The sequence below is a fragment of the Lonchura striata genome, chromosome 21 (assembly GCF_050655825.1).
Source record: "Lonchura striata isolate lonStrDom1 chromosome 21, ASM5065582v1, whole genome shotgun sequence".
Taxonomy (NCBI): domain Eukaryota; kingdom Metazoa; phylum Chordata; class Aves; order Passeriformes; family Estrildidae; genus Lonchura; species Lonchura striata.
The window spans coordinates 2,122,719-2,147,510 of NC_140723.1; the positions used below are offsets into that span (position 1 = coordinate 2,122,719).

The 24,792-nt window shown below is 48.2% G+C and overlaps 2 protein-coding genes across 5 annotated transcripts in view; both read right to left on the reverse strand.

Moving 5' to 3' along the window:
- The window catches only part of DVL1 (dishevelled segment polarity protein 1), a 58,373-nt gene extending 58,012 nt beyond the window's left edge, over positions 1 to 361 (reverse strand). The window contains exon 1 of one of the 3 annotated variants that reach the window (XM_077788104.2): positions 73 to 361. In XM_077788104.2, the coding sequence (XP_077644230.1) occupies positions 73 to 242 (170 nt within the window). In that variant the 5' untranslated portion in view covers positions 243 to 361. The remainder of the gene's footprint in view (positions 1 to 72) is intronic. The other 2 variants (XM_077788105.2, XM_077788106.2) reach the window with 2 other exon arrangements.
- Positions 362 to 6,665: 6,304 nt separating this feature from the next.
- MXRA8 (matrix remodeling associated 8) lies at positions 6,666 to 23,279 on the reverse strand. 2 transcript variants are annotated; one of them, XM_021529845.3, is made up of 10 exons: positions 23,027 to 23,279; positions 19,770 to 19,790; positions 18,571 to 18,879; positions 17,155 to 17,256; positions 15,017 to 15,475; positions 10,152 to 10,310; positions 9,681 to 9,711; positions 9,094 to 9,170; positions 7,864 to 7,941; positions 6,666 to 7,051 (listed from the first exon to the last, which is right to left on the reverse strand). In XM_021529845.3, exons 1-10 carry the CDS (start codon positions 23,073 to 23,075, stop codon positions 7,026 to 7,028), a joined length of 1,311 nt encoding a protein of 436 aa, XP_021385520.2. In that variant the 5' UTR covers positions 23,076 to 23,279; the 3' UTR covers positions 6,666 to 7,025. The 2 variants fall into 2 exon arrangements, with proteins under 2 accessions (XP_021385520.2, XP_031362514.2); XM_031506654.3 differs by having other exon boundaries at positions 15,017 to 15,478.
- Positions 23,280 to 24,792: the final 1,513 nt, after the last annotated feature.

Below are 24,792 nucleotides of genomic sequence, written 5' to 3' on the forward strand. Positions count from 1 at the left end.
CGGGGATGCTGCGAGCGCCGCCCGGGCCGCGGAGCGCAGCCCGCAGCGAGGGCCGGGGGCGCGGCCGCTCACCCGAAATCCTGGTCCATGGACTTGAAGAAGAACTTGTAGCTGTGCACGGGCCGGTTGCTGAGGACATTTTTGAAATCGGCCAGCGTGACTTTCTCCGGCGGCACGGGCAGCTTCACCAGGTACGGCGTCTCCTCCTCGTCGATGTGGTAGATGATCTTGGTCTCCGCCATGGGCGAGCGGCGCGGGGGCGGCCGGGCCGGGCCCGGGCCGGCGCTCGGCGCGGCGGTCGGCCTTGCCCACAGGAAGGCGGCTGGCGGCGGGGCTGGCGCTCCCTGCACTGCTCTCTAGCTGCCCGACCCGGGAACGGCAGCGCGCCCGCCCCGCCCGCATCCTCCGGCCGCGCCGCCGGCCCCGCTGCGCCGCCGCCGCCGCCGCCGCAGCGCTGCCCCGGCCGGGCGGGCGGGCCCGGCCTGAGCGGCAGCGGGGCGGCCCCGGGCAGCGCCCTCCGCCCGCGCCCGCCGCGGCCCCGCACGCCGCCCGCACACCGCCCCTGCCGGCCCGGCGGCGGCACGGCCCGGCCCGCGGCGGCGGAGGGCGCGGAAGGGATGGGGTGGGGTGGGATGGGAAGGGGGGTAAGGAAAAGGATGGGGTGGGGATAGGGAAAAGCCATGGGAATGGGGAAAGGGGAGAGGATGGGATGGGAAAGAGGATGGGGAAAGGGGAGACGATGGGAATGGGGAAAGAGGAGAGGATGGGATGAGAAAGAGGATGGGGAAAGGGGAGACCGATGGGATGGGAATGGTGATGAGGAGAGGGGAGAGGATGGGATGGGAAAGAGGATGGGGATAGGGAAATGGAAGGGATGGGGAAAGGGGAGAGGATGGGATGGGGATGAGGAGAGGGGTGAGGGTGGGATGGGAAAGGGGATAAGGAAAAGGATGGCGTGGGGATAGGGAAAAGGGATGGGAATGGGGAAAGGGGAGAGGATGGGATGAGAAAGAGAAAGAGGATGGGGATAGGGAAATGGATGGGGTGGGAAAGGGGAGAGGATAGGATGGGAAAAGGAAGGGTTAAGGAAAAGGATGGGATGGGGATAGGGAAAAGGGATTGGGAATGGTGATGAGGAGAGGATGGGATGAGAAAGAGGATGAGGATAGGGAAAGGGGATGGGAATGGGGAAAGGGAGAGGATGGGATGGGGATAGGGAAGACTATGGGACAGGAAAGGGGAAAAGGATGGGGATGAGGAAAGGAGAGAAGGGGGGTCCATGGTGCTGGTTTGAATCACCAGGAATCACCAATTTAGGGCACCTGAAAGAGTCTTTTTCAAGAGTTATTTATATTTAAATACATTTCTTTCCAAGATAGCCAAGCGTTTCTCACTCTCAGTTTTGCAATTAGGAGAATAACAGAGATTTCTATAAAAATATGAGTTTAGCTTTCTGTCCTACCAGGCTCTGCAAGCACCCCGGAGTGCTCCTGGCATGGGAAGTGCACCACGAATGCATCAGTGGGAAATTTCCCTTTGGTGGGATCATAACTCTGCCATGAGCAATATTTCCTGAGCTCCTGAGCTTTATGGAGTTCTTGCAGCATGAAACTCGGGCAAAACATTAACATTTGGTCCCCTCAGTTGGTACTTAAGGACCTCCTGGGCTCCTCAGGTGCCCTCCCAGAGCCTGAACCTGCTGAGAGCTGTTCTTGCTCCCTGAGCTTCTCTTTCACTTCTGACAGCTGGAAATAATAATTGTCAGCTGATTACCCCACAGCAGAGCCATCAGGCTGGCTCTGGGACTCACAAAAAGCTCCCCAGAAAGCACAGAAGAGAGGAGATAACTTTCATGCTGCAGTCAAAGCAGCAGCTAATCCAATTAAGGAGAGGACACAGGGAAGCAGGATACACCCCTGGCCCAGCAGGGCTAAAACCTCGTGTCCAGCACAGCTCAGGCCTTAACACTTCAGCAAAAAATAAATAAGAGGCACCAAATCTCCTGCTAACAGTGCTGTGCTCTCTGTGATAGAGGGAATAGTCCTGCAGGGAGCGGAGGGATAAAAGCTGCTCACCCTTTTCTTCATTTTCACAGCAGTTACCACACAGGGAATAAGCAATCCCTTTAAAAAAGCTATTTTTTAAAAGCCTTCTAGAATTACAGCAATGCCTGTTGCTTGTCTCAGAGCTCTTCCCATTCTGGGTGCTCAGCAGAGCTTCTAACCTAAACTACTGCCCCAAGATGTTCTTGGTTTAGGCACTTCTAAATTTTTACTGGAGAATCTCTAAAACAATTCTTGAACACATTACCTTAATATTCCATGGGGAAATAACTGAACCCTCTGGTCTTGGGCAAAAATTTTGCCAATATTTCACAAAATAAGGGTGTGAAAAGATGGGAGAAAAGGGAAAACAAAGCTCTGAGCACCTGCCCAGAGGTGTCCCGGGTGGTTTTCACATCAAGGATTTCTCTGTAAAGTAACAAAATTTCACTTTGAGGATTGTTGGCAAGATTGGGATAGATGCAGAAGATGAACTAAAGATGGAAATTATCCCAGAACAGAATGAGAAGCAGAGAAAATTTCAACTTCTCCTGGATCTGGTCTGCAAGATCTGCAAGGTTTTATCCTTTTTTATTCTCCCTGTGTGTGCAGTGGACCTTGGGCAGTCACTGACAGGGAAATGGAGACATTAAACACTAGAGGGAAGCAAAAGACTTTGCAGTAACCTCTGCAAAGCTCCCCGGGGCTTAAATGTAATCAACATTTATTTGTGTTTTAGGTCCCCTGGACCTTTTATATCTAAACCTTTTAGATAGAAAAGATTGATGTTTAAACATACAAAAAGTTTAAGGTATACAAGTAAGAGTTTAGATTGCAGAACTGTAGGTTTGCCTTCATAACATGATTGGCTAAGAAAGCTCACACTATAAGTCCATAAGATGAAATATTTAAGGATTGGGTCAAAAACATAAATATCCTTGTTGGCAATGTTTTATCCTTAAAATGTCTTATAACTAAGGGTCTTGTGACCCTCTGAGCCATGCAGTGAGGATGTGAGCTGAACTCACCCTTCCTGCCTGTGTAGAAGATAAGAAAAATAAATCTTGGGATCAAAACCAACTCAAAGATCTCTAATTCCTTCCAAAATCCCCCCCAGAAGTGAATTATCCCAATATCCTGCCTTGATCCTTGCAATCCTTGTCCCTGCAGGGTGCAGGAGCTTTTTCCATCAGTGTCCCTGGGAGAACTCTGCTCTGCCAGCTGGGGAAGTGCTCAGGGGCTGGAAGTGCTGCAGGAGCAGAATGTGCAGCAGGAACTTTGCAAGGTGTTAGTCCTGCAAGGAAAAGAGGAATTTGGGCTGGCAGGGAGATGTAAATTCCAGCAGGAAATGTTATCTTCCCTTCTGGACCTACCAAATGAAATCCTCTGGAAGGGCTGCCAGCCTTCCTCTCTGCTGGATGCTTTGAGCTCCATCTCCAGCTGCAGATTTGTTCCTTATACAACATTTCTGGAGAGCTGAAATTCCTCTGGGGGCCCCATGACCCTGTCAAATAATGATGTCTCAGGTGGAAATTTTATCGGAATCTCTGGAATAATTTACTGGATCCAATCTGCACTTTGTCAGGCACTTTGGGATGCTCTGAGATGAAACAATCCTGCACAGTTATTGGGAAGAATTATCTAATGCTGGCTGAGAGAACACCTCCAAAAGGGCAAGAAATAAAATCAGCCTGAGCTGGAAAGTCCATTTTATTCTCCTTTATTTCTTAAATGTTTGGAGAGTTCTACCAATGGTAAAAAATAAGCAACAATAATAATGAGAATTAATTCTGTTACAACAAAGGAAAGAACAAGATTTATGGAGGAAATTCTTAGTCTGGAGAGTGTTCACAGAGCTGAAAAGAGGGTTTTAGTTGTAGTCTCAATTTTAACCCCTTTTAAGGTCACTGCCAAGCACCATTTCCTTATCCCACACCAAGAGCTCACAGTCCATTTATTACTCTAAATAACTTTGATTTCTCTGCCCTCATCGAGGCAAAGTTCTCACTGAGTGTAACTGCTGTACAAATACTGGGGAAGATTATTATTATTATTAATATTATTATTTTAACTAATTGAATATAAAATCTATGTCTCAGGAAACCAGGGAGACTGTGATGGGGAAAGAAGGTAAAGAAGTTTATCAAAGTGCAGCAATTCATTGGCACAGAGAGAAAATTACATTGAATAACCCAGGCCAAGTGCTATACACACATCAAACAAGTGTTCCTCCACAAGAGGCAAGTCCCAGATTGGGGAGAGAAAAGGACAGAGAAAACCAAATTGTTTGGGAAGAAGGAGCAGTGCTCCTGCCCAGCCCAGGGGGGAATTCCATGTGGAACCCTCTCATTTCCACAGATTTCCCAGCAGTGCCACAGACTGAGAATGCAGGATTCTCACCAGGATTTCAGGCAAACAGCCTTGGTTCATTCCTCTGCATTAAAAAATAACCAAAAAAAAAAAAAAATTTGCAGTTGTTTTTGTTTTTTTTTTCCTCTTGGTTACCCAACCCTTGCCTGGCTCTCTCTCAGCCAGAATTTTAATTTGCTAAATTACAGAGTGGCTGCTGGTGGAAGCCACAGTGGTGATCTCCAGGCCAATCACACAACATTCCTCTCCTGAAGGAAAAAGGGCCAGAATCCCATCCCACCCTGTCCTCACCAGGGAAGATTATCCTGGGCCAGAATCTCATCCTGATCAGAGAGGATTATCCTGGGCCAGAATTCCATCCTGTCCTCACCTGGAAGGGTTATCCTGGGCTAGAATCTCATCCTGATCAGGGAGGGTTATCCTGGGCCAGAATCCCACCCCATCCCCACCTGGCATCCCTGACCATTACCCAAACCCAGTGATCAAAGCAAAGATGAGGAACTCACAGAGCCCTTCCCAGCCCTTGTTTCAGAGAATATATTCATTTTTGCCCTCCTTCAGCTACTCTGCAGCCCAGGAGTCAGACAAAATGCTGAAATGCCTCTGGAGTTTATGAGTAACCCCACTCTGAGCTGTGCTGAGCAATTGGAGCTGGCAAGGAAAAACCTCCAACCTTTGACTCACAGACTTGAAAGGGAGGGAGAGAGACTTTAATGACAATTATTTGAGGCTGTGCCACCCTGATGGAATAACCAGCACAGCCTCCTGCACCTGCAGGAATGCAGCCTGGCTTTCAGGGCAGGGTAAAAATCCCTCTCTGCGTCAGGGGAAGGGCAAAAAGGGGCTTGGGATCAACCCCAGACCTTCCTCTGCACTAATCCTGGGCACTTTTGGGGGTGGATGGTCAGTGAGGATAAAGGTGATTAATTACAAATCACAGAAGAACCTGTGGAGAGCAGTTTCTTTAAGTTCTCGGCCCTTCCAATTTCTCAGAAGGGTCAAAAAAATAAAGGATGAGGATCTGCTCAGATGCAGCTTGGGAAGGCTCACCTGCACCTCTAGTCCTGTTCTATTATTAATATTTTTACTGCTTGGAGGCATTGAAAATAAGGCCCCCCAATACAATTATTTAACACAGCCCTCAGTAACAGACATATTAATAGGTGGGAAAATGTCCATGCTCTATTTGTCATTAAAAGTGCATTGTTGTGACATCCCAGCTCGTGAAGAGCCAGCACAGCCCCTCCGGAGGCCTCACCCACCACGTTTTGGGCAGAGCTGAGCTCAGCTTTTGAGGAACCATGCCACAGCCAGCAGAGATCCCCGTGCCCGTGGGAGGAGGAACAGGGGGGCTGGAATGGGATTTAGTCAGACAAGACACCCAAATTGGCAAGAAAAGAGACCTGGAGATGCTGCCCCAGCTCCATCCACACAAATCCCTCCTCTGCCACCCCCTCCAGGCCACCAAACAGAGGGATGACAATCCCTGGCCACCCTCACCCTCACCAAGTCCCTGTCACCACCCTCCCAACAGCAGGAAACCCTTTTCCTTCCATGCCCCAAGAACTGAACTTATTTACAGCTTTCCTGAAGTTTGGACCTGCTTGCATTACAACTTCCTATTTTTTGGCAGCCCCACCTGACAGTGCTCATAGGCAGAACCCCCCTCCAGGAATCCACTCCAAATCCATGGGAATGGACTCATCCCCATCCTGGATTTCCTTTCTGAGCCCCTGGTCCATGACAATTCCTGCTGTTCCTCCTGGAACCATCTCCCTGTTCTGGGTCCTACCTTTGGTGTGGCCTGGATCCACCCCAGGGCTGCAGAAAAATCCCATCCCAGGTTCCACCCAGGGCTGAGCTCAACATTCCTGCACAACATTCCTGGTCCTGATCTACCTGAGACTGGCATTTACAGCACTGTGACTGCATCCACCAAATGCTCCTGCCAAATCTGCTCTGGGCTGTGCTGAAACAGAAACAAATCAACAAAAATGGGGTGAGAAATGCAGAGTTCAGCTCTCAGCTGAGCCCTCAGCCATTGGTGTGCTTCCCTTTCCCTGGAAAATGAGGATACTGACATTTCCCCACTGATAAAAGGAGGTTTTGGGAGGGCTGTGCTCCTTGTGCTTCACCTGGGAGGTGCCAAGTTCTGTGTGAAATGATTTTTGTCAGCCTGGGACAGGGATCAGCTTTTGTCATTGTTATCCTGATGGATCCACCACATGGAAAAATGCCTGGTGTAAGGATGGCTCAGGAATAGCAATGCAGGTGGTTTTATTTAAAGCAATAACATCAAAGCAAAACCTCTGCTGATTCAGCTCATAAAAATCATCGATGCATAAAATCCAACAATAATTGTCAAGAAAGAAAAGGGGGAGGGAGGATTGGGAGAACAGAGGAAGAAAAAGGCAACCCAACCCCATAAATGCACACAAGGCAGTTTAACTCTTGCATGAAGCATTTGCACCCTTGTGTGGGGTACAGAAAAAGTGGATGTGGAAAAAGTTCTGTGGGAATTGGAGGGAGATGGAATTAAGAAAAGGCATCTCTCTTCCACATTATCTATCTTGGATGGAAGCTTCTGGTCCAGCCAGCAGCTTGGCAGTGTCTTCATTTACAATATTCCTTTCTGAAATCTGAAAGAAATGGAAAAGGGGGGGTCAGCACCTGGAGAGAGATTTCAAACCATTGAAAGAAGCACAAAAATAGGGATTTATTTCTAGGGTGAGCACTTGCAGTCACCCACAACCCTGATATCAAAAAGTGAGACAGACTGGGGCTAAATCATTGCCCTGATCCACCCTGCAGGAGAAAATGCCAGGAGAATTCCATCAGAGACAGCTCCTGGGCTCTCCATCCCCTGCTTGGTGTCATTTCAGCCCCATTTATTAAATCCTAATTCTCCTGGAATGAGTCATGGAATCTCAGAGCTGATCACAAGCCCTGCTTGACACCAGGGCTGTCCCACAAACAGAGGCACAGCCCTGGGGATCAATCCTGGAGCAGGATTCAGCCCCCAGGGAGGGAGAGCTGTTTGCTTTTCTTGGATGAAGTAACTGCCCATTACCCATAAATTAATTCCACTCCAAACACTCTCCCTCTGCACAGTGTTTTCTGCCCAAACACTACGCCAGGACATTTTTGGGCTGCACCTCCCTCCCTCTGAGGTCACAGCAGAGCAGGCACTCTTCCAGCCCTGCCAGGCTTTCTTTTTCCAATCCAGAAAAAATTCCAATTTGTGCCATGCCCAGAGTTTTTAAAAGCCTAATCACTGCTTGCATCTTGTGGCTCCTTGATGAAAGGATGGGAAGGGAGCTGGCTTCTCATTCCTGCTTTTGCCATGAGGTTTCTCATTCCTCTTTGGCCATGGCTTGGTCACTCACTGATGGACTGTTCCCATCAGAAGGTCCTTACAGCCACCAATTAAGGGGAAGAAAGTCATGATTACCTTTGTCTAAATCAATGTTCTTTGCTGGGAAGCTTCTGGCTTGCTCAGCTTTCTCCTTCAGGATGTTGTTTTTATAATCTGTTCAAGGGAGGAGCAGAATTCAAGAAAACAAGAAGTTTTATGAGCAAGACAGAGGTGATCAGTCCTTCCTTGCTGTGCTCTAGGTCTGGCACCTCTGATTTCTAGGAATTATTTGTGGAGTTACTCAGCAGGAAAACTGCTCTGACTTCATTTTAGCCCCTGGCATTAATCAGTTGTGCAAACTTCAGCTCCCTGCTCCTCACAGGCACCACAGATCCTCCCAGCTCTGGATTATCTCCTCAAAGCTCACCTGGAGGTGACTGATGCAATTATCCAGAGATTTTACTCTCCTGGGACACACAGAGAAGGATTTTTGCAACCCACCCTCTGCAATTCCTTTCCAATTTTTTGTTTGCTGGGGCCTTTACAGCAATTCTTAGGACCTAAGGATTGTCAGCTTGTTCTTTTAAAGGTTGAACCTTTACTGGGGATGCAAATAAAAAAATCAAAGGGATAATAATTTCCTGGCTTATCAAGCAAACTGCAGCTGGGGTGAGCTTGGCATCATGACAAGGCTTCAGGAACCTCAGGGTGGTGCAGCCAGGAGCAGCAGTTTTGTGAAATGGATTCACTCCAAATCCCAGCAAGAACCAAGCCCTGATCAATTACTGACACAACCAACTCAAGGCTGCACCTTCAAACCCCAGCAAGGAGCAGCATCTTCCTTCAGGAATGTTGGAAATTCCCCAGATCCATCCTATAAATCCCAAAAAAAACCACTTTCACAGTGTGAGATGAGCTTCCTTCCCCTCTTCCCAGTGGCTTTCATTTTACCACAACTTCCAGGGGGATTTGTATTTTCTCTTTTCTGTCTCAGGGCCTCTGCTGCAAATTCTCTTCCTCTCATTCTCTGTTCATCTGCCCTAATTGCTACCACAGATCTCGACAGAAGGCCCAAATGTTCACTGAATGATTTGACAGCCAGGGAGGAGAAAATCAGAAAGTTAAACCAAAGTGGCTCCAACAGAAGTTGAAGACAATGAACTCAACTAACTCAGGACTCCTCCTTACCCAGTTTTGGTCAAATAAAGTCCATACCCACTTCCAGAGGTTCAAGAATGGGTTAAGTCACTGCAGAATATCCAAGTGCCACTAGAAATTTCAGATTTACAAGGATTCTGGCCTGGTTTGGTGGCCAGGGATACCTACCCAGCCTGATGTCTTCACTTTTCTGTGGGGTCAGATCTGTCGTGTCCACTGTGAATTCTTTAAGATTCACATCCTTCCTGAAAAGGGAATAATGGTGGAAAATGGTCCCATCCTTTAATAACTGTCTCCTTTCACACTTTTCCCCATTAGCTTTTCTAATTTTTTGGAGATTTTTTTTTTTTTCCCACATGTTGATTCAAATCTTAGAACAATGGGCAGCCAATCCTGGAATTCCCTTCTCTATTCCACTTTAATCCTATAAAACAAGGTCTGGGGCTCCATGGTCTTGGCCCCATCTCACAGCAGATCTGTGCATTATTCCTTTCCCACCAGCTCCCAAGGACATCTCACAGAAACTCCATCCCTGAATCAGTTCCCAAAGAGCACCAAGAGGAAATTCAATTGCCAAATCAGCCCCACAAATCATTTTCTCCTTCCACTTCCTCCTCCTCACCAGATTTTCAGGTTAGGCTGAACCAGATTTTAAGGTTTAGGCTATTAGCTGAGGAGGCCGGCCCATGATTTCATTTTAATGCATTCTCAACCTAATTAATAATATTACTTATATTAAAATTAATTCTACTTACTCTCCATATTTCTTCACATTGTATTCATAACCTAACCAGGAGGAAAAAGCAGAATGAGCAGTCAGAGCCAGTCCAGACCCATTCCTGGTGTGTGGAACCCAAAATCAGAGCTGTGGGTGTCATCCAGAGATCCCAGTGTCCCTTTATGGGATCCCACAGAGTCACCCAGCACAGCAGGGACCTGGAAACTTGAGTTCCCAAGGGATAAATCCCACCTGTGAAGGGATCTTTTCCACTCTACAGAGGAAATCTGGAGTGGGGTTCAGCCAAAGCCTGCACTTGGTGACCCTGGAGGTCTTTTCCAACACCAAGAATTCCATAAAATCAAAGTCTGGATATTTTTACACCACACCAGCCCACAAGTCCTCCCCAGTGGGCAGGTTCCTGGTTTTCCAGGAGGGGATCCCTGCCTGCAGCACTGCTCCTTGCAGGAATTATTTGCAGAGCAGGGCAGGTTTTCCCTGGACTCACCCCTCTGCCGGCGCCTGCGGGTGACGAGCACCACGATGATGAGGAGGATGAGGAAGAGCAGCAGGGTGGCCAGGATGTAGCCCAGCTGCTGGAAAAAGTGCATCCTGCTCTCAGGGATGATGACATTGATGACATTGTGGCCCCTGACCACATTTGGATCTGAGGGAAGGAGAAAAGGGCATCACTGGAAATGGGATCTCAGGTGGGAACACTCAGGGAGAAATTCGGAATTGCAAGAATTAAGCCATGCCTGGTTTACACCACCCTGCACCTCTGGCAGGTGGGAGATGCTGTGCTCTTCACCAGATGAGAATTCCCAGGGTTTAACAGGATCCCTTCCCTGGGAACAGTGATCCCTGCCCATCAGAGTGTTCTCACAGGGGGAAATTCCAGAGCAAAGTCAGCCCCAAATCTTCCAGAGGGTCCCACAACCCTCCTCTGGGTCCCTTTCAACACAAACTCCACACTGCTCTGGCTCCAGACAGCAGCTCCTCCTTGCCAAGGGTTATAATTTATGGAGTGGGAAGAGTTTTCAATGCCAAAAAATCAGCTTCCTTTGAAATGAAATAAAATCAATAAAATAAATAAACCCCCCCCCTTCAAAAACAGAGGGAAGCCAAGATTCCGTTCCTTTTGAGGGTGCAGCAGGATTTTTGTTCCACAGCAGAGGAAAGAGGAACTCAAAACTTTTACATGGAACATTTTTCTGTAGATTTCAAATAAATAGGTCAATGTTTTACACATGTAAAGAGGAAGTAACTTCTCTGCTTGCAACAGTCAGAGGAATGGACAAAGCCAGCCCAGGCATGGATGGAATCCCACAGGACTCTGCTGGGAGAGGGTTTTTCCTTCAAAACAGAGCTGAAATTACACCTTCCCACCCTACAGGGAATTTTCACAGAGCTCCAGGCAAGAACAGCGAGGAGCCCTCACCTCCCATTCCCTTGGGAGTTCCCCTGCTAATTACCCAGAGGGAATAAGAGGAAAATTAGGGGAAATACCTCAAAAGCCACAGCAGCCTTTAGCAGATGTGTCCTGACCCTTCTGGCAGCGCTGGCACAGCGACTGCTTCCAGGTTTTTTGGGCAGTTTGTTTCCAGTGCTTAAAAACACCAACCCAGTGAAAATCAAATCAAATCAGGCAAGAGTGGATTGAAATAAACACTCTGAAACCAGAGATGATGGTTTGCTAATGCCAACAGCAGCCCTAGAAAATCAAAAAGCTTGAGGAATGTGCTCTGTTCTGGTGGCCCAGTGCTCCACTCCAGCAGCACTCTGCTTTTTACTGGGATTTCCAGCAGCCTTGTTCTCCCTGGATACAGAGCTGGAAAAAAACATGGGATTTCCACCCTGCCAAGCTAAAAAATGTCAATTCAAAGCAAGAAACCCACTTGCAAAGCTGCAAACATGTGACAGCTCTGCTTTGTCCCATCCCTGGCTCCTTGCTGCCATAATGAGATGGTGCCACAGCAGAGGAATTCTATTCCTGGCTTTTTGCTTTCCCACAGAACTGGGATAAGGGCTGGGTTTAAACTTTAGGCAGCACTGAGGAGGTCACTGCAACAACAAACAGTGGAAACAGAGATTTAATAACTCTGGGCAATGGGATGTATCCCATTTGATAACTGGGGAAACTGAGGCACAGAGGGACAGCTCAGTCCCACTGGCAGTGCCCAGAGCAGGATCATGGGGTCGCACCAGAATTTAAGCAGGGGTGATGAAGGTTTGTTCTGTAACCAAGATCTGATCTCTCAGCACATCTCACATCCACCTGCCCCAAATTCACTGCTAGGATATTTTAACCAGGATATGATGAAAATAAAATAAATCCTAATGGTGAAAGGGAAATGTTAACTTTAAGAAATGCCTTAACATGATATTCTCAAAGTCAAGGACCAAATTATCCTGCTGGAAAAAGTGGAAAGCTCTGCCCACATCTGGCAAAGGGTTGCCAATATTTTAGCACTAATCATGAGGTACAACAGATTCCTCAGCCCCTGCTGCAGAGCAAACCCTGAGTAAAAATGCATTTTTAGTAGACATGCACCACATTTACACTGCTGAGCCTGAGAGCAGCACTGAGCCCCTGCCTCTGTTCCAAATTCAATTCCAGGACATTTTAAGCACTGAAAAATAAATCCTAATGGTGAAAGGGAAATGTTAAGTTGAAGAAATGCCTTAACACGATCTTCCCAAACTGTCAAGGACCAAATAATTCTGCTGGAAGTAGTGGAAAGCTCTCCCCAAATCTGGCAAATGTTTGCCAGCATTTTAGCACTAATCATGAGGCACAACAGATTCCTCAGCCCCTGCTGCAGAGCAAAGCCTGAGTAAAAATGTTCTTTTAGCAGACATGCACCACATTTATACTGCTGAGCCCCTGCCTCTGTTCCAAACAGGATGAACTTTCCTGTCTGGGAATGGAGCTTGGAGCAAGGCCAGGAGCTGAGGCTACTGCCTGAAAAAAGCTCCTTGGTTTGCTTTTTGATGCTGTGCTCCCCAGAAGAATTCCAGGCAGTTTTTCCTGGAATGGGGCAATGCCTCAGCCTCCCCTGCTGCTCCCAGCAGGGGCTGGAAAAGGGAACCTCTGGAATCCTGCACTGCTCACACATTCCCATGGACTCAGCACATTTTTGTGAGTGGTGCAGGGCACAAAGCTCATCCCAAAGCTGCTGGTTTGGACAGAGGAAGTGGCTTTTGCCAGCAAGGGAAATTCCTCCAGCACAGCCAGGTTAAATCACTCCGAGATTCCACCTCCTTTCTAAGCAGGTAGGGAACTACCCAGGACAGCATCCTGAATAAATTTCTGGGTAAACCACTCTGGAAAACAAGATCTGGTTTCCATCTGTGGATAAGGCTCAAGAGCTGTGTGCAGAACTCTGATATTTGGAGGTCCTGGTCTCCAGCCACCTCTCCTCAGCTCTGCCTGGATTTTCTGGACACCAACCTTAGCCCCAGAGAAAAATTTAGGTCTCTATGACTTGAGAAAACCAATTCCTACAGGAGAATAAACCTATTTAAAAATGTATGAAGCAAATCAAAATTCTGTATTAAACAGCCAATAAATATTAAAACACAATGAATATTTTAAAGTGTTAATAAAGAACTATACCCAAAAGAATTTTAAAAAAAAATATTAAACTTAGGATTTTTGTTTTCTTTTTCTGCCTGAACGAAGTGTGATGGTTTTGAGTTTGGACAGGCTAACAGATGATAGCTCAGTGCAGTGGAAAATATGAAAATTGGTTTATGGCACACACACATGCAAAAAAATACCAAAAAAAACAAGAAAAGCTGAAGGGTGGAGGATAATTCCTGGTGGTTGATTCTGCATGGTCTGGCACCTTGCACAGCCTAAACACCCATGCAAAGAGGAGAGAAACTCTGGTGGGAAGAGTTGTGACAGCAAAGCCAAGGCTGCATCAAGCCCCTGCCCACACCTCCATTAAAGCATGGAGGAAAAAGACCCAATAAAAGGGAGAGGGAGCTGTACAAAAATACAAACCAAACACAGCTTGTTTGCCTCAGGACCTGTCAGCAGTGCAGAACTGCCCTGGGGCAGTGAGTAAAGGTGATAGGTCAGAAAAGCAAAATAAATCTGTGGCAACACTGGGTTAGAAAGCTCTCCATGGCCACGTAATGAAGGACCTGAATGAAGTCAGCTATTTGAGCAATGACTGCTTGCTCTTGAAAATCTCGTGGCCTCTGAGACTGATCTTTACCTGTGCCACAGCACTGGGTCCCAGCCAGGTAATAACTGGCACAGACTCCATGTATTACAGCAGGCTGATCAATCTTTATTGAGAAACCCACTGCTCTTTTTTATACCCTACTTTGCTACAGGTGGAATTGATTGATCCTTTAGTTAAAATGCCATCACCATTGGCTAATTAAGAAACCACCCTCTGGTAAACAACTCTCCACAACACATTCCACATGTTCACAACAACAGCTGCAGCAAGCCACGATCTGAGTTGTTTCTCATTCTTTTCTCTGGTCTGCTCACAGACTTCTCCCAGCACGATACCTGGGAAGTTGTGTGTTGCTCTGAGTGACCAGAGAGCTGCTGCCACATCCCAGACTGAGAAGCAAGATGTTAAGTGAGCACTTTTCTTTATCTCTTCCTCAACCAATCCTCTCTCAGGGGAGACATTTGCTGATAACGGGCTATTAAATGTCATGGTGTGACTGATAAGAACTAGAAAATCCCATTGTGAGATTCTCTGCCCAGAGGGAGGAGCCAAGCATTCCTACCTGGATATAATCTGGGTTTTTGGGACACCAGACTCAGCCTTTCCACAGGTTCCCAAGAGGAAACAGCTGGGGTTTTTCACTGGACCGACTACACCCTTTCTACAGGACCACTGCTCTGACAGAACCACGCCTGCCACTCCAGGAGGGCTGCAGCCACTCCAAGTTGGATGGCTACCAACACGCTGGCCAAAGGGGTGTCAGGTTGTGTTCTGACTGTCAGTGGTTTTCCTTTTGTATTATTGCATGGATTTTATTTCTTTTCCCTTTTTCCCTATAAATTGTATTTCTCACTTGGAGTCTCTCACAGAACAGCATGAAATCATTCTTAGCCTGGTTATGGTCGCATTCCTTTGAATTAATGCGACGACTGCAACAGTGTCCATCTCTGCAAGGACAGCAGGGGCTGGCTGACCTGCAGCAGGGACCACTCACCTACAGCAAGGACCTCTCACCTGCAGCAAGGACCTCTCACCTGCAGCAGGGACCGCTCACCTGCAGCAGAGGACACTCACCTGCAGCAGGGACCGCTCACCTGCAGCAGAGGACACTCTCCTGCAGCAGGGATCACTCACCTGCAGCAGGTACTGCTGACCTGCAGCAGAGGACACTCACCTGCAGCAGGGACCACGCTGTGCGTGGTGATGTTCACCACCTTCCTCTCCCTCTCCGGCTCCGTCACGGCCACGTGGTAGATACGGCGCTCGTGCAGCCCGCAGTAGTGGTGGTGCAGGTGGCAGGAGTAGGTGCCCTCGTCGGCGCTCTCCAGGTGGGAGATGCGCAGCGAGAAGTCTCCGAGGGCGAAGGCGCCGCGGGTGACGTTCATCTTCTGCCGCAGGAACAGGGGCCCGTAGGAGCGGCGCTCGCCGGACGCGTACAGGTCCACCAGGCGGTCAGCGCGGTCCTGGGGCACGCCCGGGGGCTGCCGGTCCCAGTGCACCACCTGCTGCTCCTCCTCGCTGTGCCGCTCCGTCCAGATGTGCTGGCGGTTGACGCACGGCAGCGTCACCGTGCTGCCCTCCGGGGCCACCAGCACTGGCTTCTCGCCGTCCCAGTACTCGCTGGCCTCCTCGCCTGCTGGGGAACACAACCTTGGCATGGGTTTTCTCCACTGCTTTTGTCCCACCCATCCTGTTTTTCACATATAATCCACTTAAGTTTCCTTCCCGTGAAGATTGATCTAGAACAGAAGCTATTCTAGAGCTAAAGAATAAATCAGGGATTTGTTAAAGGATCTCCTCAATGGATCCACCTCGGGCAGCACAAGAGCCCAGCCAGGGCTGCACCCAAGATGAACCAAAATGGGCCCAAAAAATGGATGGTTGGTCACAAAATGTTCAGTTCTGCTCCATTGGCACCTTGGAGTTCATTGTCCCATTCCAGCTCCAGCCCAGGCAGTCCCACCCTGCTTGTTTTTCTCTCTCCAGCCCACGCTGTTGGTGCTCCTGGCTGAGATTTGGATCATTTGTCCTTGGTGCCCAGCTGGAGCAGGAATTGTTTTGTCTCTGCTCTGTGCAGAGAGCTCAGCATCCCCTCGTGGGAAGCTCAGAGCCACACACTAAAGCAGCACAGAATGTGGAAAATAGAAAAGCCAAACCTGAGGCATCACCCAGGTTTCCTTTCCTTGGCCAAAATCAGTAAAATTTTAGGCCAATTCCCTGTCGCACGCTGCGATCCTGTGGAGGCGGTTGATGCGAAATTCCCACTCAACACCAAGTGTCAAGGACACCCAGAGACATCTGAGATTGCCCCCAGAGCCTGAAATCCTGAATTCCAGGTGTCAAGGACACCCAGAGACACCTGAGATTGCTCTCCTGGAATTCTAAAAGTCTAGGAGACTGGAATCCTCTAACACATCCCCTCCCAAAATCTTAAAAGCGCCACATGGCACAGCTTGAACATGCACAAACATGAACAACCCTGGCTTTTTCACACTTGTTTCAGCAGTTAGTAAAAAAAAAACTTCAAAAACTCTATCCTCTAACATCCTTGGCCATTTCATGAAGAGAGGCCACTTTCTCCTCCTTCTAACTCAGCGTTAATCTCCTGCTTCAGAGAGCAGGAAGCAAATTCCCTGCAGAAGCTAAGAATGGAACGAGGATTTTCATCCCAATCCTCTGAGCAGGAAATGCTTTCCTGGCCACAAAGGCCCTAATTACTGGAGGAGCTGAAGCAGCACTGCTCTGTGTTTGGCTCTTGAAAAGGAATAACAGAAGGAGCCAGAGCACGGAGGAACAGATTGGGGCTCTCAGGGTGTTTTTCTTGCACTGTGAGAGCAGCAGAGGAGATGCACTTCCACCCCAGCAGCTGCACTGGTGTTATCCAGAGGTTTAAATGGGTTTTTAATGGGTGCCTGTGTGCATGGGTGGGACTCCCTGCAGCTGCCAACAGCTGGCTTTTAGAGCTGGGCTTAAGGTGTGGTGGGTTTTTAAGTACAGGCTGCCCAGGGCAAGCTCAGCAGGCAGAGCACAGGCAGGTCCTTGTGGCTGAGCTGAGGGTGTGGATTGTCACCAGGGGGGGATTGTCACTAGTGGGGAATTGTCACCAGGGATGTGCTGCTGCTGCAGCAGGGACAGTTTGGTAATGACCAAGAGCAAACACTGAGCAGAGCAGGCTCCAGGCACTGTTTGGCCAAGGAAGATGAGAGGTTTAAAAACTCAGGCAAGCAGGCAGCAAACAGCACAGAGAGCACACGAGGTTTCCCTGCTGCTTCCCAAGGCTCCTGTAGAGCCTGGAGGTGTCACCACACCCACCTTTCTTGGTGATGACCAGCTGGATTTTCACAGTTTCATACAAGTGGCAGTAGTGATGGTGAAGGTTACAGGAGTATGTGCCTGCATCACTCTCTGCAACACCTGTAGAGCAGGGAAGAAAGAGAGAGGAATGCAGTGTTTTATACTGAGACAATGATTGTTTGTGTCATTTGCAGTTTCCCAAATCCTTGTCTGGATGTCAACAACTTTGATCTAAGCTGTCCTTATCACCAGGGTGGGTTAAGCAGAGACAAATCATCTCATCCAATACAACAATTTGGTCACCTCATGAAATAATTCGTTCAGTTGATTTGCTCTTGTGAGTAGAAATTTGTGTATTTCTATTAATACACAATAAAAAGAGGAAAGGAAAAGAAGAAAGAGGTGGCTGAGAAAGAGGAAGTTGGTTTAGGTTTAGCTGAGAGCAGGCATGGGAACAAGGACCATGGAGTGTTTATAGTCCAGGAACTGAAACACAACCAAAGAGCCACAAAAAACCCAGATGGCTTTCAGGTTGTTACAAATTCTCCTTCAAAACAGATCGATTTCAAAGGCAACTAAAACACTCAGTGCTTCAGAGAACTTCACAGAATCACTGAGGTTGGGAAAGAGCTCCAATATCGAGTCCAACCTCAATCCCCACCTTGTCACCCAGCCCAGAGCACTGAGTCCAGTCCTTCCTTGGACACCTCATGGGGTGGGGACTCCACCACCTCCCTAAGCAGCAATTCCCGTGTTTAACAATCCTTGCCAGGGAAAAACTCCTCCTTTATCCAGCCTGAACCTCCCCTGGGGCAGCTGGAAGCTTCACTTTGAAGCAAAACCAGAGGGCTGCCCAGGAGCAATGCAAGGGTTTGGGGGCAATTCCTCAACTTCTTCCTGCTTTGAATCTCCAGCTCCACCTCCCTAAGTGCCCAAGGAGCAGAAACTAATTAATGCAAGAGTCCAGGTATTTGGTAAGAGGAAATGTTGAGAGGGTTTTGATCTGCTGAATGTGCTGAGCTGTGCAGGTTTCTGGGATACACTTGGAGGTGCACAAGTAACCACGGTGAGGAGTGAGTGCCACCAGTGCACTGAGATTGCTCCCAGAGCCTGGAATCCTGAATTCCAAGTGTCAAGGACAGTCAGGCACACCTAAAATTGCTCCTAGACCAGGGATGGGGACTCCCCCACCTCCCTGAGCAGCCCCTTCCAAACCTTAAAATTCCTCCTGAGAATTAAGACTTTTAAACCTGGTATTCACAGAATTCCCAGAATGACTGGGTCGGAAGAGATCTTAGAGATCATCCAGCCCCACCCACACCCTAACACCTCAACTAAACCATAAATCCATTTATCAAAAACATACTGTGAACCACTCATTTCCACCAAAACCCCCAAACCCCATCGAGGAAAAAAAAGAAAAAACCTCCACACCTTTGATCACCAGCGAGAAATTCCCATCTGCAAAGGCATTCTCGGGCATGAGGATCCTGCCCTGGTTGTAGGAGCTGTAGACACGTTGGTCCCCAGCTGAGTACATGTCACAGAGCCTCTCCATCCTGCTGTCCCCATAATAGGAGCTGAGCAGGTCCCAGTGCACCACGCGCTGCCGGTCGTTGAGGCGGTCCTGGGTCCAAACCATGCGGTGGCTCTTGCAGGGCAGCACGGCCTGGGAGCCCAGGGCAGCGCTGATGTTCAGCACAGACACCACCACGCTGCTGGGGTTGGAGGCATCAGCTGGGACTGGAAAAGCAGGAGCAAACAGCAAAGAGAAGAGTTGTAGGGTTGTGGAGTTAATGGTGTGTGAAGGAGGGGCAGTCAGGGTTGTGCTGGAATTTCTGCAGGCTTTTGATTCTGGTTTCAAGACCTGCATGGGGCACTGTCATGGAGAATCCTGAGCTGGAAGGGACCCAAAATTCACTGATCCAACCTTAGCCCTGCATAGACACCCCAAAAAACCCACCCTGTGCATCCCTGAGAGTGGCATCCTGGAGCTCTTGAGGTTGGGACCATTCCCAGGGCACAGACACCAGCACACTGCTGGGGTTGATGGCATCAACTGGGACTGGAAAAGCAGGAGCAAACAGCAAAGAGAAGAGTTGTAGGGTTGTGGAGTTAATGGTGTGTAAAGGAGGGGCTGGAATCTCTGCAGGCTTTTGATTCTGGTTTCAAGACCAACATGGGGCACTATCATGGAGAATCAAAGAGTCCTGAGCAGCAAGGGACCCAGAAATCACTGATCCAACCTTATCTCTGCACAAACACCCCAAAAACCCCACTCTATGCATCCCTGAGAGTGGTATCCAAACCCTCCTGGAGCTCTTGAGGCTGGGACCATTCCCTGGGGAGCTTGGTCAGTGCCTGCCTGAGGGGAAAGAACCTTTCCCTAAAAAATAAAACTTTAACACACAGATTTCATTCATGTCTGTTATCAGGATTGTACACTCGAGCTGTCCTGCCCACCCTTCCTAATCCTGAACCCCAGTTTAATCCAGGTTTAGAGACACCAGTGCATGGGATGCACAATCCATGGAAGTCAGGAATGAAGCCCCTGTGCATGCCACGGAATCAGGGTCCCTCTCGCTCCTCCTCATGATCACAAAACCTGGCAGATTTACAGAGACATCACTCACCTGAATATGAGCACACAGAACCTGTCAAAGCAGAAAATAAAGAGTGTCACTGAGAGCAAAAGGATAAAAAACTACAAATACACTCCAAGTCAGCAGCCACCTCTGTCACTGCTCCATCTACTCCCCACTTTCCCTGTTTCTGCTGATGTTTAAATCTGGATGTTTATGTCCTTTTCCCTCTCCAGCCACACACTTGGTCTGCACAGTTAATTCTGTGATGCTGATGCATCAGCTCTCTCCAACTCACATGACTCAGATCCACACGGGAAGAACTTTGCCAGAGATGAACCAATTCCTTTGATTCTGCATTTCTCTGGTCCAGTCCCTCCTGCTCCTTGTGTGGGAGGGGTCTGAAAGGTCTCCTGGCATCAGGCTTTTGATTCCCAACACAGATTCCCAGGACAACACCACCATTCATCTCTCCACCCAGCCAAACCCAAGAAGAGGAAAGCAGCCTGGAAAACGATTTCTTAATCCCTTGTAAAAGGCAGAGCCAGCTCTTACTTCTTGAATCCCATCAGCTCTCTGATGGGAGAGCAGAAATAAAGGGAAGCAGGGATTTCTGAGCAGGATTTCTGAACACAGATAAAGAACAGCCCACTAAAGGTGTCAGCCCATGGAGGCAGCACTGGGCTCAGCTGGAAGCAGACATTTTGGTGAGTCAAGTGTAAAACCAAAGTCTCTTCGTGCACCTGGTGACAGCTCTGACCTCTGTCCTCACAAGCCTCCAGGATCTGCAGAATCTAAACCTCAGCAGCCTTCAGAGCTGTCAACACAGGACTCAACTGTGGCTTTCATTGTAAAATTTCAAGTTCCATGGGATGGAGAATCACTTTTGTCTTCTCTGGGTGATGTAACCACAAAAAAAAAAAACAAACAAAAAAAAAAAACCAAAAAAAAAAAACCACCAACAAAAGACAATTCTGTGCTGTCCCTGACACGTTCTGTGCTGAGTCAGCAGGATCCCAGAGATACTCTGTGGTCCCACAGTAGAGGAAGAGGAAAGCAGCCTGGAAAACTATTTCTTAATCCCTTGTAAAAGGCAGAGCCAGCTCTTACTTCTTGAATCCCATCCATTTTTCATGTGAAGAATTAAGCCACCAAAAAAAAAAAAACCCACTGTGAGCAAATTAGAAGCAAAAGGCTGGGGCTGTGAAAGATATGTGACATGCTCAGAATCTCCAGGCTCTGTCCCTGGAGCAGGACAAGGACAGAAAATTGTCCCCTGAGTCCTGCCTGAACAATCCTGGGCTGAATTCCCTCCTTGGGAACACAGGAGCTGCTGCTCAGCTCGGTGCTGATGAAACCTCTGAGCTCCTGTTTCATACTGGGGGGGGTGAAAAACAACCAGAACAGAAAAGGACATGTTCTTCCCCAAATCTGTGTGTGCCAGATTGCTCCTTTCTCCCACAAATCCCTCTGTTTATGTTTCATGGGCTCTGTCATTACACAATTATGGGAAAAGCAGCATTCTGTGCCACCACACTGTCCCCAAACCCTCTGGGGGGTGGCAGTGGCTCCATCCTGGCTCTTCAGGGGGCTGAGAGGCCCTGATGGCTTTTGGTGCAGCAGCATCGTGGTGACAGTAACATAAATAAGCCCAGGTCATTTAAACCCACTGAGCAGTAACCAGGAGAAACATCTGGGCTCATCTGGAAGACAGAGATATGGTGAGCAAAACAGCTCCTCCTAAACTTCTCCCACTCACCTCCTGCCCAGCCTGCAGGACTCAGCTTTTCACTAAAACAGAATTTCCCTTCAAAGCCCACTGATGCTCAAGCCAGGCTCTGGGATTTTCTCTAAATCTCTGTGTTTGTTTATTTTTAAAGGCTTCCTGGGACAACTTTCCCAGCAGCAGATTCTCCCACTTCCCAAAAGATGTCAGAGCCCTTAAACACCCATCCAGCCCCAGCAATTCCTGCACTGCCTGCAGGTAGGAACATGCAGAGAGCAGGAATGTGCTGCCTCTGCAGAAAGGAAAATCCTTGTGTCTGCACAAGGAGCCAGTCCCCACCTGGGGCACAGACAGGATCCCTCAGGGATCTGCCCCAGCTTTTCTGGGATTTTAGCCGAGCTTTAGAAAGCCTTGTGAGCTTCCCCTTGGCTGCAGGCCCACGGAATGGATTTGTAGAGCCACTCCAAACACGGAGCTGTTCTCCCTGAGACATTAACACTTGAGGGAGTGGTTCCCCTGCAGGAGGGGTCACAGATTTCCTCAGAGCACACATTCCCACCCTTCTCATCCTCCTTCTTGAGTTATAACCTGATTTGGGTGGGCTCGAACATCAGGGCTGCCTGGAGTGGGTCCGGGTAAACCCCAAATGCACCTGAAGCTCTGGCAGAGATCATCCCTGCTCAGGTGGGAGCTCTGGCTCTGCAGCAGCCCAACCTGCTATTCCTGCCCTGGCTGCTCTGCCAAAGCTCCCTGGGACTCACTGGGCTGGTTGGTGCTCCTGGAGCACACAGCTGTGGGCTCTCCTCCTCCTCTTCCTCCTCTTTAAGCCACCGCACACCCCAGATTTCTGAGCCACTTTAACCCTTCTGTCCCTATGACTGATCCCATCATCTGCCAATCCCTAAACCTTGCCTTGGGGCATCGCAAAAATGCCGTGGTGACACGGAAAGTGGATTAATTGGGGACCAAAGGGAGAGCTGCTCACCTTACTCCACCTCAGTGCTGAGGAAGTGAGGGGCTCAGGTGTCAGCCACAGCCTTGTAACAGGGCTGGGAAGAGCAGGGGCTCAGCACTCCCCAAAAAACTTCTGCTCCTCACTTCCCACCCTCCTTTCTTGCTACCTAAAAGTGAATCCTGTGTCTGTCTTTATGCTGACAAGAGGAAAAGCAACCCAAAAACCACACATCCTTTTTTTCCCCCTCCATCTGAACCCTCACACACAGAGCCCCCCAGCTGTTTCAAACATCAAAAAATAACCTTAAATCCTGTACATCTGACTCTGAAAGCTTTGCTGTACTCACAACCAAGCTTATTGGTTTTGAATTTGCTGATAGGGAAAAAAAAAATTGCACAAACATGCTGAACAGAGCTCATACAACCTCAAACATTTTTCCATTCTCTCCCCAAAAAGCAGAGAGGAAACCTACAATTCCCTCCCCTCCCCAGATGAAAAGAGAGCAAATTTAGGAATCTAAACAAAGTCTTGCAAAGATAACGCTTCAAAATCTGGTAGCCAACCCCCAGCCCTGTTGTGCAGCTGAAATAAAAACAAGTAACACCACACCAGCAGCTCAGAGCTTACTTTGCTGAAGCAAAATCTGCCACAGGAGGAGTTTTACAAGTTGCTCCATTTCTTCGGCTTCTCAGAGTTTTCGCCTCTCTTGAAAAACAAGTTGAAGACTTTTTTTTTTTTTTTTTTTTTTTCCCTTTAACTTTCCTTTCTGTAACTGGAAAACACTATGACCTCATCAGTTTACATCCCCAGAGCTGAGGACAGCAGCTCAGATTCTGCAGGATTACTCCACCTCCTTCCCTTCCCTTCCCTCACTTTCTGCAGAGCCCTCTCCTCCTTCCCCTCCCTCTGGCACCTTCTGAGCCCTCCCTCACTCTGACATCCAAACTTTCATCGGCTGAAGTTGGTCCCACACAGCTCTGGGCTGACAAAACAAATCTTTCTCCCTCCCCCTAGGGATGGAAGCAATTTTCCTCGTGCTTTACTTGATCCAGCTGTTCCTGCCTTTGTCTGACACTCCTCCAGACTGGATTTATTCTGCTGCCTTCAATGGGGTTTTGATCTCCTCATATGGTTTTACTTCCAGCTCCAGTCTCCAAAGACAACCTAGAAAACAATATTTACCCTGTCCTGTGATTTGTAAGCAAGGGCTGGGTATTTAGAGGAAAATTACAATGAGTATAAAGTCAGGAAATAAAGTATAAAATAGGAAATAGAGTAGCTGCTGCTAGGATATTAAAAGTAAAATTACATACTAGATGAAAATTAAAATATGGTCAATTTTTCTGTTTTCTCACTTCTGTTGTCAGGTTATTGTTAACACCATTTAGTGGATTGTATTTATTGGATTTTACAATTCAATCAATGTAATCATCAAGTGAAGAAAGGGAATTAAAACTCACTGTCCTTAAATGTCTGTGGGACTCCACAAGAGAACTTAAAAACAAAAGTCAGGAGCCTTAAAAACAAAAGTCAGGAGACTTCGCATGGGATCATGAGGATAAATTTAATTGCCATACTTGAATTTTTCCTTCTGACATTTCTCTGTCTCTCTACTCTACCAGAAAATAGATTCCCTCTATCCCAGAGGGGGAAGAGTTTCAGGAAAGAGGAGAGTATTAAAACAACCTCCTAAATAAACATTTAAATAATTACACACTGCAACAAGGGAAACTTTGGGAGCATCCAGATCAGAACTTCACCCACTCCAGGATCCTGTCTCCACCATCAGACAGAACCAGACACTTCCAAACAAATTCCAAGAAACTGCAGCTATTATTATTTTTAGATAATATGACCATGAAAAAAAAAAAAAAAAGCCTGTTGTTAACTCCACGCTGTCCAAGACAGACCCAGAGAACTGGTTAGGGAAAAATGCTAAAATAATCTTCAGAGAAGAACAAAAAATTTCCCTGGAAACTCCAACTCTGACGTTTCTCTGAAGTGAGGAGATTTGGGGGTGATGGGACAGCCCCTCCCTCATCACCTGGATATGAACAAATCCAATTGCAACCCTAATCCCATCAGTTTCTCTTTGCCAGCCTCAGGAATTCCCATTATTCCTATCCCAAACCACCTGCAGGCAGCAAAAACTCCTGTTCCCCTGTCCCTGACCTGTGCCAGGTGTCACAACAACCACAGCACCGACCCAGAGCAGCTGCTGGGCCAGGAATCTCAGGGAATCTCGGGGAATTTCAAGGAATCTCGGGGAATTTCAAGGAATCTCATGGAATCAGGAGCCTTTCCTGTTGTCTCCATCAGGGAGCCAGCCCAGGCTGTGCTCAGAGCAGCCTGGAAAATGCCTGGCTGGGAGGCAAAAAGCTGCTCCCACCTAA

Coding starts and splice junctions, on each gene's coding strand:
- MXRA8 (XM_031506654.3), bottom strand. CDS start 23,075: ATGGAGCAACTTGTAAAACTCCTCCTGTGGCAGATTTTGCTTCAGCAA. Junction 10,311..15,016: donor CAGCGTGGTCCCTGCTGCAG/GTGAGTGTCCTC, acceptor TCCTTCCCTCAG/ATCCAAATGTGGTCAGGGGC. Junction 7,942..9,093: donor AAGTGAAGACATCAGGCTGG/GTAGGTATCCCT, acceptor TCCCTTGAACAG/ATTATAAAAACAACATCCTG.